Source organism: Saccostrea echinata, unplaced genomic scaffold, assembly GCF_033153115.1.
Source record: "Saccostrea echinata isolate AGI-Se365-2 ecotype Australia unplaced genomic scaffold, CSIRO_AGI_Sech_v1 ptg000029l, whole genome shotgun sequence".
In the NCBI taxonomy this organism is placed as follows: domain Eukaryota; kingdom Metazoa; phylum Mollusca; class Bivalvia; order Ostreida; family Ostreidae; genus Saccostrea; species Saccostrea echinata.
The window spans coordinates 36,869,104-36,891,379 of NW_026889778.1; the positions used below are offsets into that span (position 1 = coordinate 36,869,104).

At 31.4% G+C, this 22,276-nt stretch overlaps 2 protein-coding genes across 2 annotated transcripts; both read left to right on the top strand.

The window, feature by feature from the left end:
• The first annotated feature begins 8,240 nt into the window (after nucleotides 1–8,240).
• LOC133194785 (uncharacterized) lies at nucleotides 8,241–11,029 on the top strand. Its single transcript, XM_061330692.1, has 5 exons — nucleotides 8,241–8,282; nucleotides 8,628–8,797; nucleotides 9,036–9,147; nucleotides 9,978–10,106; nucleotides 10,510–11,029. Exons 2-5 carry the CDS (start codon nucleotides 8,663–8,665, stop codon nucleotides 10,806–10,808), a joined length of 675 nt encoding a protein of 224 aa, XP_061186676.1. The 5' UTR covers nucleotides 8,241–8,282; nucleotides 8,628–8,662; the 3' UTR covers nucleotides 10,809–11,029.
• Nucleotides 11,030–15,859: 4,830 nt separating this feature from the next.
• On the top strand, nucleotides 15,860–20,911 carry LOC133194786 (uncharacterized). The gene is made up of 6 exons (XM_061330694.1): nucleotides 15,860–15,993; nucleotides 16,687–16,830; nucleotides 17,877–17,933; nucleotides 19,324–19,441; nucleotides 19,694–19,825; nucleotides 20,186–20,911. Exons 2-6 carry the CDS (start codon nucleotides 16,696–16,698, stop codon nucleotides 20,473–20,475), a joined length of 732 nt encoding a protein of 243 aa, XP_061186678.1. The 5' UTR covers nucleotides 15,860–15,993; nucleotides 16,687–16,695; the 3' UTR covers nucleotides 20,476–20,911.
• Nucleotides 20,912–22,276: the final 1,365 nt, after the last annotated feature.

The following is a 22,276-nucleotide window of genomic DNA, read 5'->3' on the forward strand; positions in this document are numbered from 1 at the left end:
AATATAAAATTTTCTATCTGTTGTTGTCATGGCAACATACAATCTATAAAGTAACTAAGCCATGGAAACATGCAATCTCCTTAGCAACTATGCATAAAAATTCAAATTTAATTAGGGAAAAAAACCGGTTCATGGTAGATACGAATGATGTTGAATGGAATGTAAAATAATTTCTGCAATACTTACAACTAACGCATGTTGCAGGTATTTCAATGTATTTTCAGGCTTCATATACCTTTAATAACAACACTTGAAAAGTAAAAAAAAAATGATTTTATTAAGAATGCATGTAACAACAAATTTTCACATTTTTTACCCCCACTTTGACCAGTGCATGTATCATTTTAGCCCTGTGTGTAAATACATTTAAAGCTCTATAAAAATGCATTGATCAAGATTCGTCAAATTAATTATAAAAATTATCTCTTACAAAAATAATGATGAATTCCATAAACAATGTTTTTATGAAGCTTGTACATACACATTAGTGTGTATTGTGGATTAAATTCAAGACATTATGCACGGTATTATGTGCATTGCTCAATGTGAAAGAAACGAAAAGATTTAGTGAGCAAGCACACAAAATTATACTCTAAAACCTAATAAAATTCTTAACCCTGGTAATGTTGATCTAGCATGTATTGTGTTCACTTGAAATAATTTCCATTTTCAAAAGATCACTGATATAAACTTGCATCTATTACTTGCCGTTGAGGAACTGACATATATTCAGTTCACAATGAATCTGTAGCTCTTGGAGCTTCAAATGTTGCTACCTCTAAAAACAATTTGACAACCTATTTCGTATGGGGTGAGGTGGGGTTGGACCTTTTTCTACACTTTTCCCTACATTTTTTTTTCCAAATGTGGGAATTTTCTAGTGTTTGACCGTACACCAACAAAATGTGGAGGGCCATTGCAAGCAGCTCCTAAATGAAATTTAAATAGTAAAACTATACATCAAAAACCTTTACTCAGAAAAAAAGGGGGGCTTCAAATGTACTAGTATCATACAATATTAAAAATTCTATTTTATTTCATATAATTAGAAATCGCTGTTTGCATAGATGAGTTCAATGTATAATTGTTTTGTTTTTGTTACATATTTCTATTTAGGACCATCGGACCAATCATTTGCATGATTCTCGAAACATTTTTGCACTACATAGATTCAAATCCCGCCAATCAAAATATCAATATAAAGTTTCTACTTGTGTGGCTAGCCATGTTTTTAAATTTAATTTCAATTTGATCCAGCTTTATTTTAATTTCTAAATACTGGACATCTTGCAATATTTCTTTCAAATGGGTGTAAATTTCATTTATACGTGAAACAGTGTAACTGGTTGCGATGCAACTTTTCTTATTTTTTTTTTCCTTTTATGTGCCGTAATTGTCATTTGTCTAAGTGCGTGTGTGTGTCCATGTTTCTTAACCTCAAAAAATACATAACCTTGAATCCAGAATTAAGTTTTTTTTTCTGTAATGATGCCCTTGTGATAAACGTAAAGTACATATAAGGTAAATGATTTGTTTATCAGCATCAGCTTTTCAATTACCAGTAATTAGAAAACTATCACTGTGAAATATATTTAAGAAATAAAGTCCCCGTTATCGTGAATGTTGCAGGATAACCTCCGAGGTCGAGAAATGTTGTCTGAAATATAAAAGCCGAGGCCGAGTAGGCTACCCTGCATCATTCACGACAACAAGGACTTTATTTCTATTCTACTAACGGCTCTAAAATACAGTTGATCGGTTTCTCTATAGAGAAATGAATTAGATCTCCATGTCGCAATTTCGCTGTTCCATTTAACACCAGAGGGTCAATCGATTGCGTAAAATGCAGACGATTTCCGCTTTCGTTGGATTAAAACTATCCTTTAATTATTTATAAATTTGCTTGTAACATATATTGATTAATCTTTATGAATGAAAAATAACAAAACCAGTTGTCTTTTTCATTGATTTATCAGTAAAATCACGGGAGTGTAAATGTTGTGGGGAGATCCGTAGAACAGCCCCACTTGGCTATAAAAACTGATTATTATCAGCTGTTTCAGGCAATACACACGTTTAGACTGGGGAAGACGACACATCGATGTGGTCTAAATAAGTATTAGATTATACAGTGAAATATTTATTTCAACTGTACAGATTTGACATGTGTTTCTGATCTGATAATTTTTTGATGACGTTTGTGATTTATTGGACAATAATGTCTGCAGCATTTCTTTGATCTCGGCAATAATCGTAGTAGAATTAGCAATAAATATACATGTATACCTTAACTAATTTGGTGTACATTTAGATTAATCCATTTACCCCATCTGCATATTTAAACAGGCGATCATCCCTTCTTTTTGTTCTTCATAAATCAGAAAAAATAAGATTATCATCTATCCAACAGCTTAACTGTTAATATACCTGCAACAAATGAGACCCCCTCCTCCTACGACATAAATTTGCAAAAACATTAAGCATGGCAGATCGAAAGTTACAATATCTAAGAATCATCTATACACTGCACACTAAAGAGTTCTGAATCTGTGGTATTTATATGTACTTAGAGTAATCTGCCCTTAGCTCTAAAATAAGATATAAATTGAAATCTATAGTTTATCGATCAATTTCTAATCAATTCAAGCATTCTTAACATTTTGATAGGCTAAGATAAATTAATTGCACACTTCATCTGCATGTTTTTTTCCCACTTAGGTAAACAGCAGTGATTTCTGTTCATCAAAACTTGTTGACTTTAGACATTTTTCCTGGGGTTAAAAGCCTGGTACCCTATGTTGAAAATGATATAAATAAGCTCAATATTTACACCTTTATACAATATAATTTTCTCAGTGTCCAAAAAACATTTCGTTTAGTGTATAGAGTGTCCTTAATTAACGCGGAAATGCTTTTTTGAGGTGTGGGTTTATCACAAAACGATAGACATTCCCTCCATATTGTTTACGTCTTTTACAAACCTCAAGCTCACCTAACGTAAGTAAAGGTTAAAGTGGGTTTTTCAGATCGCTTGTCATACATTGTCTGTCTGCCTGTTTTGTCTCCCTGCCTGCCCGTCCTTCTGTTTACTTTTCTCATACTGTGGAATCATCATTGTTCGTGGTAGACCAATGTTCGTGGACTTCGTGCGTCACCCTTACCACAAACTTGCATTCCCATGAACAATTATGTTTTCAGCATATAAATATATATTAATTGAATATTTTGTACATGTAGATACGTGTATCCACAAAATTGCGTTATCACGATCCAATAAAATTTTGCTTGCCCACGAACACTGACCCCTGCGAATTAAAATGATTCCACAGTACTTCTCAAATACCACAGTGACTGTGCTAACTTCATTCAAACTTACAACAAAGCATTCTAGGATTAAGTGGATCTCAGTTTGTTAAATAAAAGGTCAAGCTCTCTTCAAAGAGAAGATAATCAAGACTAGGCAAAAATAGGGGGGGGGGGGTAAATTTTTCTTAAAGGGGGGATAATTAGGAAGAATGAAAATTAAATGAAATCGTTTAAAAATCTTGTTTTGAAGAACCGCTGAGCAAGGGAAAATAAAACTTAAATCAACACTTTTTGTCTCAGTGTAAATCCAAGTTATTTCAAATTACGGTCTTAAGGAATGTATGAGGTTTAAATGGTGGAGGGGGTGGGGGTGGAAAAACAACTTCAAATTTGTTGCATGCACATAGGCTAGGCGTCTATGACAACCCTCTTTTAAGAAACATTTGAATAAATGAAGGGAGACTTCTTATCTTTGGAATATGGATCTGATCTTCATTGAAAGTAAAAATATTAAAATATTCCACAGAACGAACAATTAATCAACTATGTTTTTCAAATATTTATATAATTAATAAAATGAAATATCACTCCATTTTGTACAATTTTTAACATCCAGTGATTTAAATACATTCGATATGATTTTTGGAGCTTGCCGGAAAAGCCCGAGAAGATGCAATTAGGGTTAAAAAAAATCTTTAAGAATCTTATTTTCAAGAACAAGAAGATTATAAGAATATTTATAGTCAATCACCCTCATATAGTGCAGATTCAGTTTGCTAAAATCATGGAGCCGATAAGTAATCTGGCATGATCATATTTAGGATAAGGTCATTTCAACTTTTTGAGAATAGCAAAAATATTCAAATAACAGCAGGAACAGTTAGATTCTGGTGAGACGTGTGGCCCAAGGACCTTTTATTTAAAAAAATCATGAAGAAAGATATAGCTTTTGTGAGAAATTCAAAAAAAATCTCAAACATAAATACATAAAAAATGCACACAATAACAGATTTTCATAAAAAGCAAAATCGGAGATTTAATACATAGATTTCCCCAAATTGTTTTGTTCCATATTTTAAATGTATCATATTGTTTGTTTCACTTTAATTTAAATTTGTTTATTTACACAACCTATTTTAAAGTCTACATTATTCTTTTAGTCTTTCGAAAACCTTAAATCCCAATCACATTTCCCAAAATGACAAATGGCCGATTTTTTTTTACGCAAAAATATGATTTTTCGGGAGACAGTAAAGCAGTTCATTCGGCGTTGTCTTGTCCAATTTTGATCTCCATTTTTTGTCTACCAACCAATTTTGTGTCTGTCGGGCCAAGTTATATTTTTTTCTGCGACGGTGGCTGATTCCTTCAGTTGTAGCAATTGTTAAATATTCCGTCAACTGACCTTCGATCATCGTCCGACCATCTGCAGACAGTCTGTAAAGTCGGTCGTAGGTCGATAGACATTTCGGGATTGGGTTTTCATAAATGTCCGCTGACGATGGAAATCGTAACTGCTGCTCGGCGAACGTTGATCCGGTAACGATTGGCCTACTTAGAGATTTTTTTAACTTTTAGAGGCATCTGTCTTCCTAGGAATTAAATGCAACTACTCTGCGTCGTCCGATACTAGTATCGTCCGATTATGTTTTTCGGCCGACGATACTAGAATAATTTGGTCTCCCGACCATCGGCTTAAATGTGACCTAGATATGAATCGGGGTTACTGATGCATAAAATTCTATTTTTAGATATGAACAAACGTGTTTATCCTATTTCTGTTTAGAATGAATGCTCTGTAATAAGTATTAATAGAATAAATCTATCCTGATCTTCCTGTAATTTAAATCCTCCAACCAAACATTATTGGATACATTTCCATAGTAACAGTATTCTGTTTACTTATTATCTATTTTCATTAGGAGTAATTTTTAATGCTTTTCTGTTGTGATTATTTGAGAGTTGCATCCCCGAAATCTGTGACGAGTGCCAAATATTTAAAAAAAAAAAAGCGGTTATAGAGAATGAATCACGTACTGCCAACATGCTTGCTATGTGCTAGGAATCGTTGGTATGGGATAAATGAGTACAAAAAATACTTTCGTAAAACAAACATTACTATTTCAATTTTTTTCGAACACATTTTTTATGACCTGATTTAAATAAATCTTACAAGTCTACATGATATGTGTCAACATTCACTTTCTTTGCCTCGTTGCTATGGGGAAGTGTTGCTGTTGCTATGGAAATAAGCCATTGTTCAATATTCAATAATTTGCTATAACATTTTGTATTCTCTCCGCACTCTCAAAATATACATATATCCATACATTGATTAAATATTTATTTCCATGAAATGCAATATGATCCCAAAGTCAAATCTGTTTTACAGGAGGCATAGGGTATATTGGTTGCTATGTACTAGGAATCGTTGCCATGGGTTGATTAAGTACCAAAAAAAACCCAACTTTTTAGGACCAACATTTCATTGTCATTTTTGCTCAACCACATTTTTCTGATTTAATTTGAATAAGTCTTAATAAGATTACATGAATACACGTCAAAAATTAACTTTATTTGCCCCGTTGCTAGGGAGAACTTGGTGTTGCTATGGAGATGAATAATTATACAATATTCAATAAAGTTTAATTCTACTATTTTAAAATTTGTTTCTCGTTTCGTAGATAACAATTCATTTGATTTTTCCTTACATTTTTTACATTGTTTCTCTTTTTATCTACCAAAACGCCCTCATATTTGTTGCTAGGCAACAGATCGATTTTCAAAAAAGGACCATGGATTTGACTTCATATTCTAAAAGAGAAATTTCTCTGCTTTTATCTGAAATGCACAAAACAACTATATTAATCTGGCTTCTTTTTTTAATTTGGCCTTGAATATTGCCAAAATTAAGAAAAATGCTGAATCAGCAAATTGCAAAACATGTGTATCTTCCAATGTCTAGCAAAGAACTAACTTAAAACCTGATTTTTTTTAAATGCATTGTTAAAACACTTCAAATGCCTATCTTTACTATACCAGTAAGGGAGATTAACTCTCATGGTATTTACATTTTATTTTAAGCCTTAAAGATAGGTGATTTTTTGTTCATAAACATGGAAAAATTTGATGGTTGCTAAGGAAATTTTTTTGACCAAGTTCCATGGTAACCATGACTCAAAACATTTTTTCATTTTACAGACATTGTTCATAGTTCAAGACAAAGCTATGAGTGGAAAATCATCAAAATCTGAGAACCCTCATATATCACCCTTTGTTTGATTTTTATATGGACTGGTTCTTAAAATCTGGTGCCTGATTTCAATGGAAAACATCGTCTACCCCCCTTCTAAAAAGAGTTGGAATTAAGAGTAATTAACTATTTGATACTGGTATTAAAATTATTAATCAATTACTGTTGAACTCTTCTTTGCATTCAAAAAACATTTTATGGCCCAATTGCCATTGGTATTGAATTAAATCGGTGTAAAATGTAGGCGGGAATCGAAAGTTAGCGTGCGTAGTTCTTTTTAAATATCTTAGGACTTGCAGAAGAACGCATATCTTAAACTACTTTTCACAAAAAAAAAACAAAAAAAAAAAAAAAAAAAAAAAAAAAAAAAAATAAATAAATAAATAAAGAAAACCAGATTAACCATTTATCATATTTGAACATTCAACAACTGTAAAATCACACTTTTGTGGGGTCAAATTTTCGTCGTTTGACAAAACTAATGTTGTTTATTGGGATTTGATTTTGTCGTTGAAGAAGTGTTGAGTTGTTATATATTTAAAGAACTATATACAGTATACATATTTTTGCCCCCGGTACTAAGGTCAAATTTTGGAAGTATCTTCAAATATGCTAAATTGAATATATTGTCTGAAAATCTGAATTAACAAAAAATATTATAGTTTCGAAGTAGGATATTAGCAAATTTTTGTTTCTATGACGTCACTAACTATTTAGATTTTTGTGTTATTTTTCAGAAAGAGGAAAAAATGGACAAAATTTATGCTTTGAAGTCTGCAATTATCCGCCTGTTTTAGAATATATTTATATATTTCTCCGTCAAAGTTTGATTTTTGGAGCAAATATTGGTCATTACAAAATGTAGTCCTTTTGATATTTCGTGGGGAACATCAATTCTTGGGTCTCTTTATACAACAAAAACAACGAAAATTAAACCTATAATGAATAGTAGTTTCAAAGTTTTCACAGTACTAATTTGACTAAACACACCACATAATTATAAAAGTAATGCATTTTTATCAAATTTTTTTTTTTTTTTTTTTTTTTTTTTTTTTTTTTTTTTTTTTTTTTTTTTGCAGATCTATCATAATTAACTTTAATAAGTGCAGACAAGAAATCCATTTCAAAAAAAAATAATTATGTTTGGTTATCAATACAGAAAAATCGCTCTGCTCCTTTTGAGGGTTGTATGGAAAAATATCGAGTTGCACTTTTATTTGACCTCATACCATGAAATAGAAATGATTGAAATATTGGGTCAGAAGTGTGCTCCTACAAAGAAACACTAAACATTATTCATTTCACTTTTAAATTAGCAAATGAAAACTATCGATTTTGAATTAGATCGGTTATTTATTATTTTATTTGTTTTTTAAGTTTTGAAAATGTATGTTTTCCAAATAATAAGCTGAGGATGTACAGTTTCTAAATGTTACAACATGGTCCTACAGTGTATTCATTGTCTACAATAATTAGACTAATCGTGCGTTTATAACAAAAACGCATAATTTATCTTTCGAGACCTTGGGCAATTAAATCAACGTAAAAAGAAAACCAAAAACAACAAAAAGGAATTCCCAAAAGGTAAATTAATGATTTCATTATACTAATTAATTCATGACGCTTACATTACAATTGACAAGTTTACCTTTCGTCTTTCATTGTTGTGCATTGGAAAAATAAACAGTTCAGCGCTGATCTTGCTGCATATCAAATATATAAGGTAAAAATTACGAAAACTTATCACACTACGAAACTAATACTAAAGGTTGAAAACAACGTTTAATATATATAATATAAAAATCGTAAATTAACAATTAAATAAATAAACTGTGAAATTATGACTTGTAATTAAGTTATTTTCGTGATTTTTGTTTTGATATTTTATTTTTGCTGTACTTACCAGTCTTCGTTGGAAAAAAAATCTTCGTAACTTCGATAATCTTTGTAACTTGGATAATATCAACGGTGTAAAAAAAAATCTTTATATTTATATATCTTTTTTTTTTTTTTGCTAAAGCTGTTTATTCCTAAAATAAGCTTTATTTCAAAACCTTTCTCCTTTTAGGCTCTAAAGTTCATATCCAGAATTAACTTGTAAGGATGGAAAGAAAATTTACAGCGGCGGCAGCATTAATTTATACAATAATTACATTTTTATTATGGCTTGCTGCTATAGCAACACCAGGCTGGTTCATTTTGTCAGTGGTAAAGTATAAATCACCCAAAATGGAAGAGGTAAGATATAGGTTTTTTTCGTCCATTATGTAGCGTTCATATATATATATATATATATATATATATATATATATATATATATATATATATATATATATATATATATATATATATATATATATATATATATATACATACATACTTAACTTTTGAAATATTTGATTAAGACAATTTGTACAAGAAATGATTATATTAAAACAGTAAGGACTTACATTTATAAATAAGATATATTTTCCAGATATCTGTCGAGTTAAGCATCTTTTACGTTCGGGTCTGTGACAACAGCAAGTGTAAACATCTCAATTATGCGGATTTACCAGAGGATTCAACGACTACAACAGAGCATTATCGTAAGATAGTTATCTATTCTCTGTCGTTAAGAGAGAAAGTATTGGTATCTAGATAACTGAACATTAAGTCATACTGTAAGCACATTGACATTTAAGCTGGGTAGGGCGAGAGTACAAGGGAAAATCCAAAACTTAAAAATAGAATACTGCTCTGAAAATCTTACAAGTTATTTCAGAATACAAACTCTACATCGTTGCAAGCCACGGGGTTTTGTGACCAATATGCATTGTATTTCCACACACTGTCTACTACAAAATTCTCTCGTTCTCATAAATATTGATGATCCACATTCATTCAGTTGAATAATAATCATGTTATCATAACCACGAGCCTTACATCATCTTCGATTCGTTTATCTTGTCAAAACACGTGACACTATTCAGCGTATTTCCACAACGTCTGCATTCGGAACCCCATTTTTAATGTTAAGCTTTATAAGTATTTTAAAACTCGACACTGTTCTTCAGGATGTTATTATTATCCATGAATCTTTAACGCATAGCAAACATGATTTCATTATGGGTCTCGCCATGGTAACATACCCAAAAGTGCCACAAATTTCGTTGGTCACGATAAATCTGACGTCACTTGCTAAATATTCGGTTATTCATTCGCGAGAACGAGAACATTTTGTAGTAGACAGCCATGGGTCTGTGGAAATAGAATCGACACAAAACCTTTTGGTTGCAACGATGCAAAATCTTTGGTGTTGATATTTACTTCACTGTAAATTATGATAAAGTTTTCACATATATTTATAGGATCTTTGCAAAAGGGTTTAGAATTTTCGAATCCTACATTGCACTGTACCATTTTACCTCTATTACAGCCTCGTTCCCGGAGACTCAGTTTGAGTGTATGACTGCACTAGTTATCTGCTTTATTTGCCTTTTATTTCTGCTGAATCCTTCGTTTTCCTCTAAAGTTAAAGCTGTTGGAGTTATGATGTTCATTGCAGGTAAGGCAAGAGTTTATATTCCCCTTGCAAAGACGTTAAAGGGTTATAGAAAAGCAATTGTTTGAGAAAAGGTGACCTAATGATTTACAATCAGATCGATGTGCTCTTTTCGAGTGGATGTCCCGCTTTGAGATGCCTTTGTAATACTTAAAAACAAATACATTGTAAATCACATATGAACATAAATATAGAGAGAGAACTTATTAATCAGTATGTTGGCATTCAATATGGGCGTATGACTGCCACGCTTACTGCATTGTTAACAGATTTGCTTGATATATAAATTTAAAAAAAATGTATCAATATCTTTAACTCAATGAATCAATATTTAGAATAATTGTCATAAACATAGTTTTTTTAAAATGCCTAATTAGTTAAAAACACTTTTTGTTATTTATTATAGCCCTGTTTGAATTGACTCTGGTGATCAGAATTACCGTCGCTAACGTTTTAGCTGAAAAAACAGTTCATTCTTTAAGGACAACACAGAAAGACTTGGACAATTTCGATACAAAAATCAGACTTAAGACTCCTTATTCGGTCATTCTTGCGGGCATTGGTCTGATTTTCAGCATCCTGTCCATGACTTTCAGTGCAGTTTTGTACTCAAAAGTCCCTCGAGAAAATCCAGCTGATCAGATTCTGGAAGTGTTGCCATCACAATCTCCTAAGAATTTCAAAGAGCTTGAGGAGGAGCATTAATGATAATTTTTGCAATATAATCTGTAACAATTTCTGTATATCTGGGTGTCTCATAAAAGGGTTTTTTGTAGTCTGTTATCATATCAAATTGCGTATAAGATAGCATCTCTTTTGTTTTATTAGATAATAATATTAATGTAAAGGTTGAATTTAATTGATTTATATTGTATTTTGTCAAATAAGCAGTATTTCAGCCATATTTTGGAGCTGACTCCAAAAAATTTGAGCTTCAGTTTTATTGTTTTTTTTTTTTTTTTTTTTTTTTTTTTTTTTTTTTTGTTATATTTTTTTTTTTTTTTCTTTCAAAGAAAATTAAAATAATATCAATCTGAAGGTTTAGTTGATTTTTTTTTTTTTTTTTTTTTTTTTTTTTGCCAAATCGGCAGTATTTCAGGCATATTTCGGAGGTTTATTCTGAATTTAGCTAGAGAGAGAGAGAGAGAGAGATTGAGAGAGAGAGAGAGATTTTTGTTTCAAGGAAAATTAAAATAATATCAATCTGAAGATTTAAATTGATTGGTTTTTGCAAAATCAGCAATATTTCAGTGATATTATAGAGGTTGTGTGTGTGTGTGTGTGTTCTTTTTTTATACGTTTTGTTACTCTTTGTTTGTAGTCAAGGGTATTTTGTTTGTACTTGTCGTCAAATAAAGTTTTATTAAAGGAAAACTTCCCGGGGCAATATCATTCATCTCTTCACAACGCATATAAATCTGTAAAATTAAATAAAGTGTGTTCATTTGTTGAATTTAAAATACATGCACTTATCAAAGATGGTATCATGATGATTAATTTCTATTTACATTAAATGTAAAATTGACATATTTTTAATCATGCATAATGAAGTCGAATAGATAACAAATATAAAATTATTGACAAAATAACAAATTCTAAAGGATTAAATTTACACATGCATTGATAAGACTTCAGAATTTAAACGACATAAACTGGATAGCAAAACAAGAGGTACATTTTCCCTCGAGGTCACTTGAGTATCATGTGAGTATTATAATTTTCATTATCGTATTCTTAAAGAATAATTGAAATATGATAAATATATTTTCAATATATTATCAACATAATCCCATTCTGGCACCTATATTCTTGATGCATAAATTTTACAATCTCGTAAAGGGGCAAAGACATAGTTTGCTACACTCCTTCATACAGCTTGCCTGCAAAATGAAAATTTCGAAGGAAAATTGCATAATAAATTCTCATTTTATGACCAAATTAACATTATCTTTGGATTTGTATCATGGACCAAGGGAACATTTATTTCATAATTTTGGCAAATGATCAGCTGTTCATCATAAATAATTTCCTGATAAAGGAAAATGAATACAAATAAAAAAAAATGATTTTCAAAAATAGAAAGAAATTTTTCATAGGTGATATTTAATCCCATACTAAGGTCTAAACTCTAGCTTCAGGGACATGAACGCATATTTTGAATGATTTTTAACATAGGCACTCCCAGCTAATTTTTAAATAGAACATAACAAGGCAAGGAAATTGTCTAACATTTCTTTGCCAATCTTTGCAATGCAAATGAGGTCTCCTCAACCGACACGTTAAGGTTTATTGGGGTATAGACAATAGATGATGTCAAATACCATAACCCTTAAAAGTAAACCTTTCTTTATATTTGAAATAAAAACAGTGAATAAATACATGTAGATGAAAATGGGCATGTGGAGACCATATATCATGAACATCATAAATAACGTCCGCATAGGAGGAATCAACAGGAAAAAAGCATGTATAAAATATTTAATTTTTCACAATTTACCAAACTCAAAGAAACGTTGATTTAAACGTTGTAGAAATGGTTTTAGAAAAAAAAAATTCGATTGATATATTAAAAAAATCATTATAATTTGTTTTCATATTTTTTTTAAGAAAAGTGTTTTACTGACTTGTCTACTAATGGGTGTGTACATTCTATCTTCCTCTGTACGACTCAAATACAATGTATGTCTAAGAAGTTTTTTTTTTTTTTTTTTTTTTTTTTTTTTTTAATATTTTTAATGAAATACGATTGGATCAACGAAAGTATAAAAATGCCAAAAAGATGACATTGGTGGATGTTTTAAGCAATCTCATAGGTTGGGTGAACACAATATCTAGATCGACGAAATATGAAACAAGTAAACAGGATGTGTTTAAAGCTATTAAATCGACCACTTTTAACCGAAAAATGCACATGTTTTGCAATATTTTTGTGGTTATAAAGCTCCTTCAATCGAATTTGTTTTAGGATTTATCAAAGATTATAAAGCTTTCAATTCAATAACAATGATGTAAAATTTGTAAATGATTTGTGAATATACATATGTATGAGTAATATTTCCATTTGATATAAAAAAAGTGTTCATGCATAAATTAGAAAACTTTAAATAAAATAGTCTGAAATCCATAGTAAAAATGCTTTGATTTACTATAGTAAAAACTTTAATTTACTATAGTAAAAACATTGATACTATAGTACACTATAGTTAATTAAAGTATTTTTCTGTTAGGGTTGGCACAGGAGTTGTTTGTGTCTGAGAAGCCTATCATGTCATTGTTGTTTATATATTGTTAGTACTCATATATGACTAATGGTATCCACGGCTAGAGGTGTTACAACTTTAAATCAATAATATTCCCTCACGATTCACATCTTGAAAGTTTGCGTTTTTAATGTTTCAGCAAGATAGCAAAGTTCTCTTTTAAACTTATTGAAAGTATATATTTTATAAAGTTTTCCTGCGGAGGGCTAAGTCTTAATCAACAATTTGGTTTTTATTATGGCGGTACTTTGAATACCACGTATCAATTCTTTTACACATGATAAATGAATAGTTGTACTAGTAATTGGAATAATTTGACAAAGATATTTTGAATGTGTCTATGCATTCTTACTTCCATACGTTTCCAATATTTCAAAGAAATTGATAATTATTTTAATATTTCTATATCATAACCTTACAAAGGAGAGAATCGACTTGATTATGAAAAAAGATACCAGAAAGATGTTATATAGGTCAAGCATGATTTTTTTTGGGGTTGAACAGTTGAGTGAACCTCTATACCGATCATAGATAATACAAGTAACAGGATGAGTTTTACAGTTACCTTACAGTAAACTTAGTTAAATGATTTTTTGGTAATTCTTTTTAGTAACTATCTTTTACTAAATAATATTTAAAATTTACCAAGCTCGATTCAAGTTAGATGTCTCAATAGCCCCCAACACCTATGTCTAATATAAAATAATGCAATCGCAACCTATACTTTTATTAGAAGTCATTTTAATACATGAAAGTATATAAATGAGGGAGTTAGCAAAATTCCAGTTTGCCATATGAAGCAATTTTCCAGTTTTTTTTTTTTTTGGCTTCGCCTCGGGAAATAGCCAAGACCTCGGGGAACTGGAATATTGCCAAATTCCTCAATGATGCATTTTTTAGCTCTCGAAGAAGGGATAAGCTCACTTGTGTAATGTACAGCAAAACAGAGATTATTCTATTCACAGCGTTTTCTAGGGAAATGGCCATGGATTAGTTCACTTGACTAACGCACGACAAAACGGGGATAAGTGAGTTGACAGCAATTTCTAGGGAATTATTATTAATATCTAACGATCAAATCTAATATAGGGAAAATTTAGTAGAGGTTTAATAAATATTTTAAGAATGTTACTGCAATTTTAAACCCATGTTAATATTGATTTAATTTGGTTATTCCATGTAAATCTGCATTTCTAAAACTTTAATCTCAAGGGATACATGTCCCATCTAACATTAAAACTTAAACGAACAAAAAAGGTTTTTTTTTTCTAAATTATAAAACTGGAAACTGTGAAATCAGAAAAGTATATTTATCAAAATACTTAAGTTTACAACCTTGAAAAGTTATAAATGTTATCTTCCAACAAGCTTTTGGAACCTCAATGGATACTAACTGTGCTCCTTCATTAGTCGACTTCTATTACTATGCAGCAGATATTATTCAAAAACTTTTTACATGAGAAGACGAAAACACTTGCTGTCACCAACTTGACATTCAGATAAATCGACGACGTTTTATCAATTAACAAAAGTTATTTCCATTCATATGTCGACTTGCCTTATCCCAGTGAAATTGAAATGAAAGACACTACATATGTTTCATATTTAATTATATGGATGATAAGGGCCAACTAACAACTAAAGTTTATGACAAACGAGATGACCCACCCTTCCATCGTCAATTTTCCTTGTTTATGTAGTAATATTCCGCTATCATCTGCATATGCTGTTTACGTCTCTCAGCTTATTCGATACAAGAGAGCATCCTCTGAATACTATCAATTTTTAAAACGAAGCAGGCTACTGACAGAAAAAGATGATGTTATAGGGATTAAATAACTTCGTTTAAAGTTAGCATTTCGTACATTCTATGGTCATTATAATGACCTTGTTAAAAATATAACCTATCATTGGGTTCTATTTCTAATCAATATATAGGGCTCATGGCGGTTGTGTCCGGAAAACAGGAGATGCTTACTCCTCCTAGGCATTTGATCTCTTCTTTGGAATTACTAGCTCTCCTTGTTTTATGCCCTGGCCTGTTCACAAATTTGTATTGTTTATAGATTTTAGTTCGATCACTATTCAATATCTTCAATTTTTTTTTTTATTATTTGTAGCCTCATTTATTTAATAATATGGACTTCTTTTTCTGGAAATTATTCCAAACAATTTTTTTTGTTTCTATTTGCATTCAGGTATTGTAACGAGTAAAACGCGGCACCTTTAATGGCACTTTCATTCTTTAAAAGAAATGAACATTAATGTTTCAACATTTATAAAAATTCATTTTATGCATTGCATCATATGCATTTATTTGGAAAAATGAAAGGTGTCTTCTTTTTTCTGCCTGGTTAACCATACTGAACTTTATTTCTGAATATTCTCTAAAAGTACAATTCATGCTTTTAAAGAAACATCAAATACACAAGAATCTGCACTAGATATTTAAATTAAGGGAGTTTTTCCTGACGTAAAATCCAGCTATCTCTAAAATCAAAGGTGTGCATGATTATTTTGATATAGAGACCCTGGTAAACTGTGCCTGTTCCAGACTTATTTGGCGTCGGGTTTTAATGATCAACCTGCAGCATAACGTCCGGGTTTATTTACGTGATATTCTTTCTTAGGTACGTACAATGTATATATTCCATTATGATACTGGTCAGGAAATGCTATATTAATATAATTATCACTCTTCTTTAAACGATACTATTATTATTTATAAATGTTTTGCTAAAAGATATAAAATAAGACATTTGTCTAATATTTCTTATGTAACCGTTAATTGCTTTTTAAAGTTGATTTTTAGTTGTACGATTTAGTGTGTCAAATATTTTAAGCCTAAACAATGTTTGAACGAGAGGTCAACATTAACAAAGTAAAGAAAAGTAAACTTAGCGTTGTAGCAACCGCTAATGATAAAACACCGCTTTATGATAGAAATATCATTAAAAGTAAACTTAGCGTTGTAGCAACCGCTAATGATAAAACGCCGCTTTATGATAGAAATATCATTAACCGTTGCAATGCAACGCTTAATGTTATAAATTATTGCATTAATACTTGACATTATCAACCGCTTAATGATATTATTCTCTCATTAAGCGGCGATTTAGAATTAGCGGTTGAGAATGTCAACTATTAATGCAATAATTTATGGCAGTAAGCGTTGCAGTTGCAACGTTTAATGATATTTCTATCATTATGCGGCGTTTTATCATTAGCGGTTGCTACATAAAGTACATAAATTACAGACCCTTTAGCTGTAAAGTTATTTGTTCTTCTAATCGCATGATGTTCGCAATCATATTCAATTTCAGTTTGTCGGGATGCATGAGAAAAGACCAGCAGTCTTAGCTTTGGTGTCGGTATGTGCTACGTTTTGCCTTTGGCTTACGGCCATGGTTACACCCGGATGGTTTATTTTAAAATGGGAAAGTACAAAAGCACCGTCAGTTCACAAGGTAAGATAGATATTGTATTGAACTGCTAGAAGCTTACATGTATGTCACTTGCAATTTACTCATGAAGTTATAGGTTACGAAACATGACTCAGAAGAATGTGACCATTATGATGTTTCGTCAAAGAGTATCACAATTTTTTTACTATATATATATATATATATATATATATATATATATATAGAGAGAGAGAGAGAGAGAGAGAGAGAGAGAGAGAGGACTCCAAAGTGCGATGGGACTCCAAAGTCCGATGGTCTGCGCCAAACCCTGATGGTTTGACACAACAAAGTCCGATGGTGCCAAAATAATTAACGTTTGTTACGTCATAGTACTACTGCACCGAATTGCGATGCCGCACCATGCCAAGATCTTAAATAAGTATAAATAAATATCATTATGCGAAAGCTAACCCTAATCTCTTGGATAGGTGCGAAATAACCCTAATCGCTCGAAAAGTGTGTAACGACTATAACCTAGATATCTTTGGTGGATGCGAGACTAACCATAAACAGTCGAATAGAGTGCGAGGACTAACCCTAAGTCTCTTGGGTTGGTGCGTAGCTATCCAATAATTCCTATAATGTGCAAGGACTAACCCTGATCAGTCAAGTAGTGTGCGAGAATTAACCCTAATATCTCTGATGAGTGCAATCAATAAGCATAATCAGTAAAATTCTAATACTGAATTGATGGCTTTTGATTCAAAAGTTTTGATTGTAGGACAACGGCGTCAAGGATTGACGTCGGAATATTGTGACATCATAAACGTTGATTGTTTCTCCGCACCATCGGACTTTGGCGTGTCAGACCATCGCACTTTAGCGCAGTGCGTCTCATAGGAAACGAGCCATTGGACTTTGGCTTGACCATCGAACTTTGGCGTCCGTACTGACATCAAACCATCGGGGTTTGGCGCAGACCATCGGACTTTGGCGAGACCATCGGACTTCGGCGTCACCATCGGACTTTGGAGTCTTACATATATATTTATATATATAACAAAGTTCTATCCAACGAATAGGAATTAACATGCCTTTCTTTTTTATAGTATAACGCATATGGACACTCTCTGTTGAACAGTAACCCTTTGGTTCACACTGAAAAGGTAAACCTCATCAGCAAAGACTTTTATTCATTAACAAAACTTTTGAATGCTTATTATGACATGTTGATACGGTATACATGTATGTGACTTCTTCCGTCCTCAGTACATATTTTTGATTGACAACTCATTTATTTAATCTAATAAATGATAATGTTGTTTTGTAAGTTCGCGGACTACTTTCCTAACTCTTTTTTTTTTTTACTTAACGTCAATTTATGTCCAAATTTGGTAGAAATGTTTCAACAAAAAGTTCAAATGAAGTGCATAAATAAATTTTAAGATATCTTGATTTATTTCAGATTTATCTAAAGTTAAAGATGCGAAAAACGGATCGCGGCGCGGGTCAAAATCTCGTAATTTACAATCAATACACTAAATAATGTCTGTAGTCATATTTTCCGTACAATGGCGCAAAAACAGAAAAATTCTAGACGTTCAAATTAAGAACTGTTACATCAGTTCACATTCCAAATTATGACTTAACATTTTGCTTCTTTGAAAAGAAATCAATTGCAATCCTCATTGAAAAAGGCAAAAAAAAAAAAAAAAAAAAAAAAAAAAAAAAAAAAAAAAAAGATGACTCGTAGAACGTCACCGAGCAGCAGTTAACGATTCAATGTTGTGTTGTCCCACCCTCGTACTTACATGTATAATACAAAATGACAAGGATTACATAATCATTTTAAACATGTACACACAATTAACAAGTACAGTTTAAGCAAAAATTCATATGTGCGGCATAAAAATTGCCAATACTGTTTGTTAAGTGATCGGAATCTATATTGCAATTAATATCTATCTTTTGCTTACTAACAATAAAGATTGTTTCAGATCGCACGACTAATTTCTCAGATAAATTCAAGAAAATTCGACAAAAATGGTTTTAGGTGGAGGTTTGGCAAAAAACAAGCTTGACTAACAAATGAATATTGAAAATGAAGAATTAGGACATGATAAAAAATAACACCATCATAAGAAATGAACAGATTACAGGAATGGGAATTGAACGAAGAAGTTAGAGCTGTTCTTCTTGCAATGTCAGATGCTTTACATAATTTAATCTGATGTTGTAATTCTAGATTATGTGCTTGAATAACTGCTTTATATTTTCTCTACAATCGCTCTGTTTCTTAAAAACTTAAGGAATTATTCTTTCATTGTTGCTACCTAGTAATTAATACTTGTAAAAAAAAAAAAAAAAAAAAAAAAAAAAAAAAAAAAGGGAGAGAGAGAGAGAATCGAGCATTTCAATCCAACACTTCCTGCTTCAGTATTTTCCATTAATTACAATTTTTTTAACGATATGACTTTTTCTCATATAAAAGAAAATAGTTTTTTTTTTTTGGAAAAACATGTATAGTTTGCAAAATAATTTACGAACTCTTTTCAGACTACCGATTCTATAGAGATGAGTATCTTTTACGTCACTGTGTGTGAGTCTCAAAGTTGTGTTCAAGTGGACTATGACAAACTCCCCAAGAAATCAAGAAACACGGCAAATAGTCTACGTAAGTCAGCAATTCATTTAATTTGAAACTGGAAAGTTAAAATTACTTTCGCTATTGAATATTCTTTGTCTAAATACTGACTAGATAATCATGTAATGGTGGTATTTTTTTTCCCCTCAAAACAAGAATCTTTCATTCCACCAAATATGCAGTAATTTATTTCACTCGAATATATCAAACGTCTGTTTTGCTAATGTTTTCAAAAGGATCTTTTTAGTAAGGGTGACTACTTTATTTTATTGGTTTTTTTAGCTGAACTGATGGAAATTAAGATTGAGAGCATTTCTGCCTTGGGTCTTTGCGTGGTTGGCTTCTTTTTCCTGCTCTTAAACTTTGGAAATTCCTCCAGAGTTTTAACCGGGGGGATCATTGTGGTTTTGGCCGGTAAGACTATTGAATTTAAAGCATAATAAAAATGAACTGCTTAATTTGTCCCAGAATGGTGAATTTAGTGGTTGCTTCTTAATTATGTTTAATTATTAACGGACATGTTAATGTACTGAATAGATTTTAATAGCATAGATATCAGTCATTCAGCATTCGATATTGAATGGATAATACTAGAAGTGAAATTGGTTGAAGATTCGCCATTATTAGGCCAAATTAAAAGGCTTTATGTCACAGCTTAGCTAGGAACCATTCACAATTTTCCATAGTAATACATGAATATATTTTGGAAAAGCAAGTACCCGTGCTTTATTGAAGTTGTTTTTATATTAAGTTTTTTGATTATCTTTTTTGAAGCTCTTGTTGAGTCAATTCTGGTTCTCCGAATGACAATAGCGAACATAAGAGCAAGCAACGCTTTAGATGCCGTTGAATCAGTCTTGGATTCTGAAAGTATTTCAATGGAAGTGGATTTCCCTTACTCCCTTATCCTTGCCGGTATTGGCATACTTTTCAGTGCCATTGTGATGTGGTTCTGTAGAGCTTTGTACGCAAGATTACGCCAACAAACCACAGACGGTCGAGTGCTGAATTTGTTTCCGGTCAACACTCCCAACAACTTTACAATTCTGCAAGAAAGTTACTAACTCAAGATACATGTATGCATCATCTGTATACTGACACATATCATGTATATATACTAAGAATATCTTATGCCTATGTATATATGACCAGGGATCTAATTTGATACAATAATTGACAAATCAAGTTGAAATCAGATTATAATGTACATCTTTTCATAATTTTGCAGAAGACAAAAAAAAATGCATGAAAGAAAGAAAAAAGAATTAAAGTTACGCAAAGTTTCCACATCACATTCCTTTCATTTATCTAACCGAGCTTTATTTTTTCTTTATAACAATATATTTTAAACAAATGAAATATTTAACTTTTTACAAATACAAAGTCGCAGCATTTTTATTCACTTTTCTAACACTGAAAATTCATTTACTTTCAAACTGAAAAAGAACGATCCCTCAAAATTTTAATATCTTTTATAATGGAAAGTGTATGTGTTCTTTTTAATCTCTATCTATTAACCTTTCTTTCTTAATCATTTACTTAGATTGTGATATTCACAACAATTTGAATTTTTATTGTATTGTATTGTGAAACTGTATATCGAATTACTTTAGCCAACAGTGGTGTGTTAAAAAAACGTTTTTGCTGACAGATTTTGTATCAAGTAAATCATAATTAAAAAAAACCGCTTTCTTCTTTTTACTATTTAAACTCGTAAGATATCTGCATTAGATGTAAAGAATGCAAAAAAGGATTGATTGATTGATTGATTGATTGTATGTATGTTGGTTTACGTCCCATTCAAGAATTTTTCACTCATATAGAGACGTCGCTATATACCGGTAAGGGCTTCAAATTTAGACCCTCGTATACTCACCACTCAAGGGCATTAAGCAGTGAGAGTTCTTTTCCACGCCAATGCCTTCCGTAACACGGGACCTCGGCTTATAACCCAGCAGGCACACAACGTTGTTTAAACGTTGAATATTAGTTGAAAATGGGTTTAGACGTTGATAAATCTAGATTCAATATTGATTCAACGTTGACTTTTCAACGTTGAAAATGTAACGTTGATTCAACATTGAATTCAAATTGAGTTGAATTGCCAACATTGATTCAACGTCGGATCTTCGTTGAGCGGGAATCCTATTTTTCTCTGATAAGTAATTCGGACTATAATAATGTCGGACTATAACATTGTCGGACCATAACGAGGTCGGACTTAACAAAGTCGCACTACCGACTTTAATAACTATTACAACAAACAAGAATGGTAAATATATGTATTTTACAAATTCAGTGATTAATATGAATTCAGTATGAATTTGCCAATGTACGAATTAAGAGCATGCGCAGTAGGACATCCGGAAAATATTCAAAAAGACAGGATAACAGTTACTTGTAAGTTTTGATAATTTTAAGATTTTATATATACAGCTGTTTTAAGATTTTAAAAATATAACTCGATTTGGCATCTATCTTAATTGCTCGTGATTATGGATGTTTTCGAATTCCAACTGACGCCAATTTCAGTTCAATATTTTTTTTTAAAGAATGCATGAAGACCATATTGAAAACTATTCCATTGTATAGTTTCGTTAATTGCTCTTCATAGTTTGAGAGTATTATATATTGTGTATGTTAAGTGTTAGGATATATAGCATAAACGGATCAAAGATTCTGTAAAAAAAAAAAGGGGGGGGGGGGAGGGGTGGCCACTTGAACATGTTGAACAGTGTTGAAAGGGGAAGTCTACCATCTCCACCGAAAGCTTTCGGGCACACCGAGTCCCGTTTACAACCCATTCTCACATCTGTAACATCTTAAGGAACCCTGAATTTTTTATTTTCAGATTCTTATTGATTT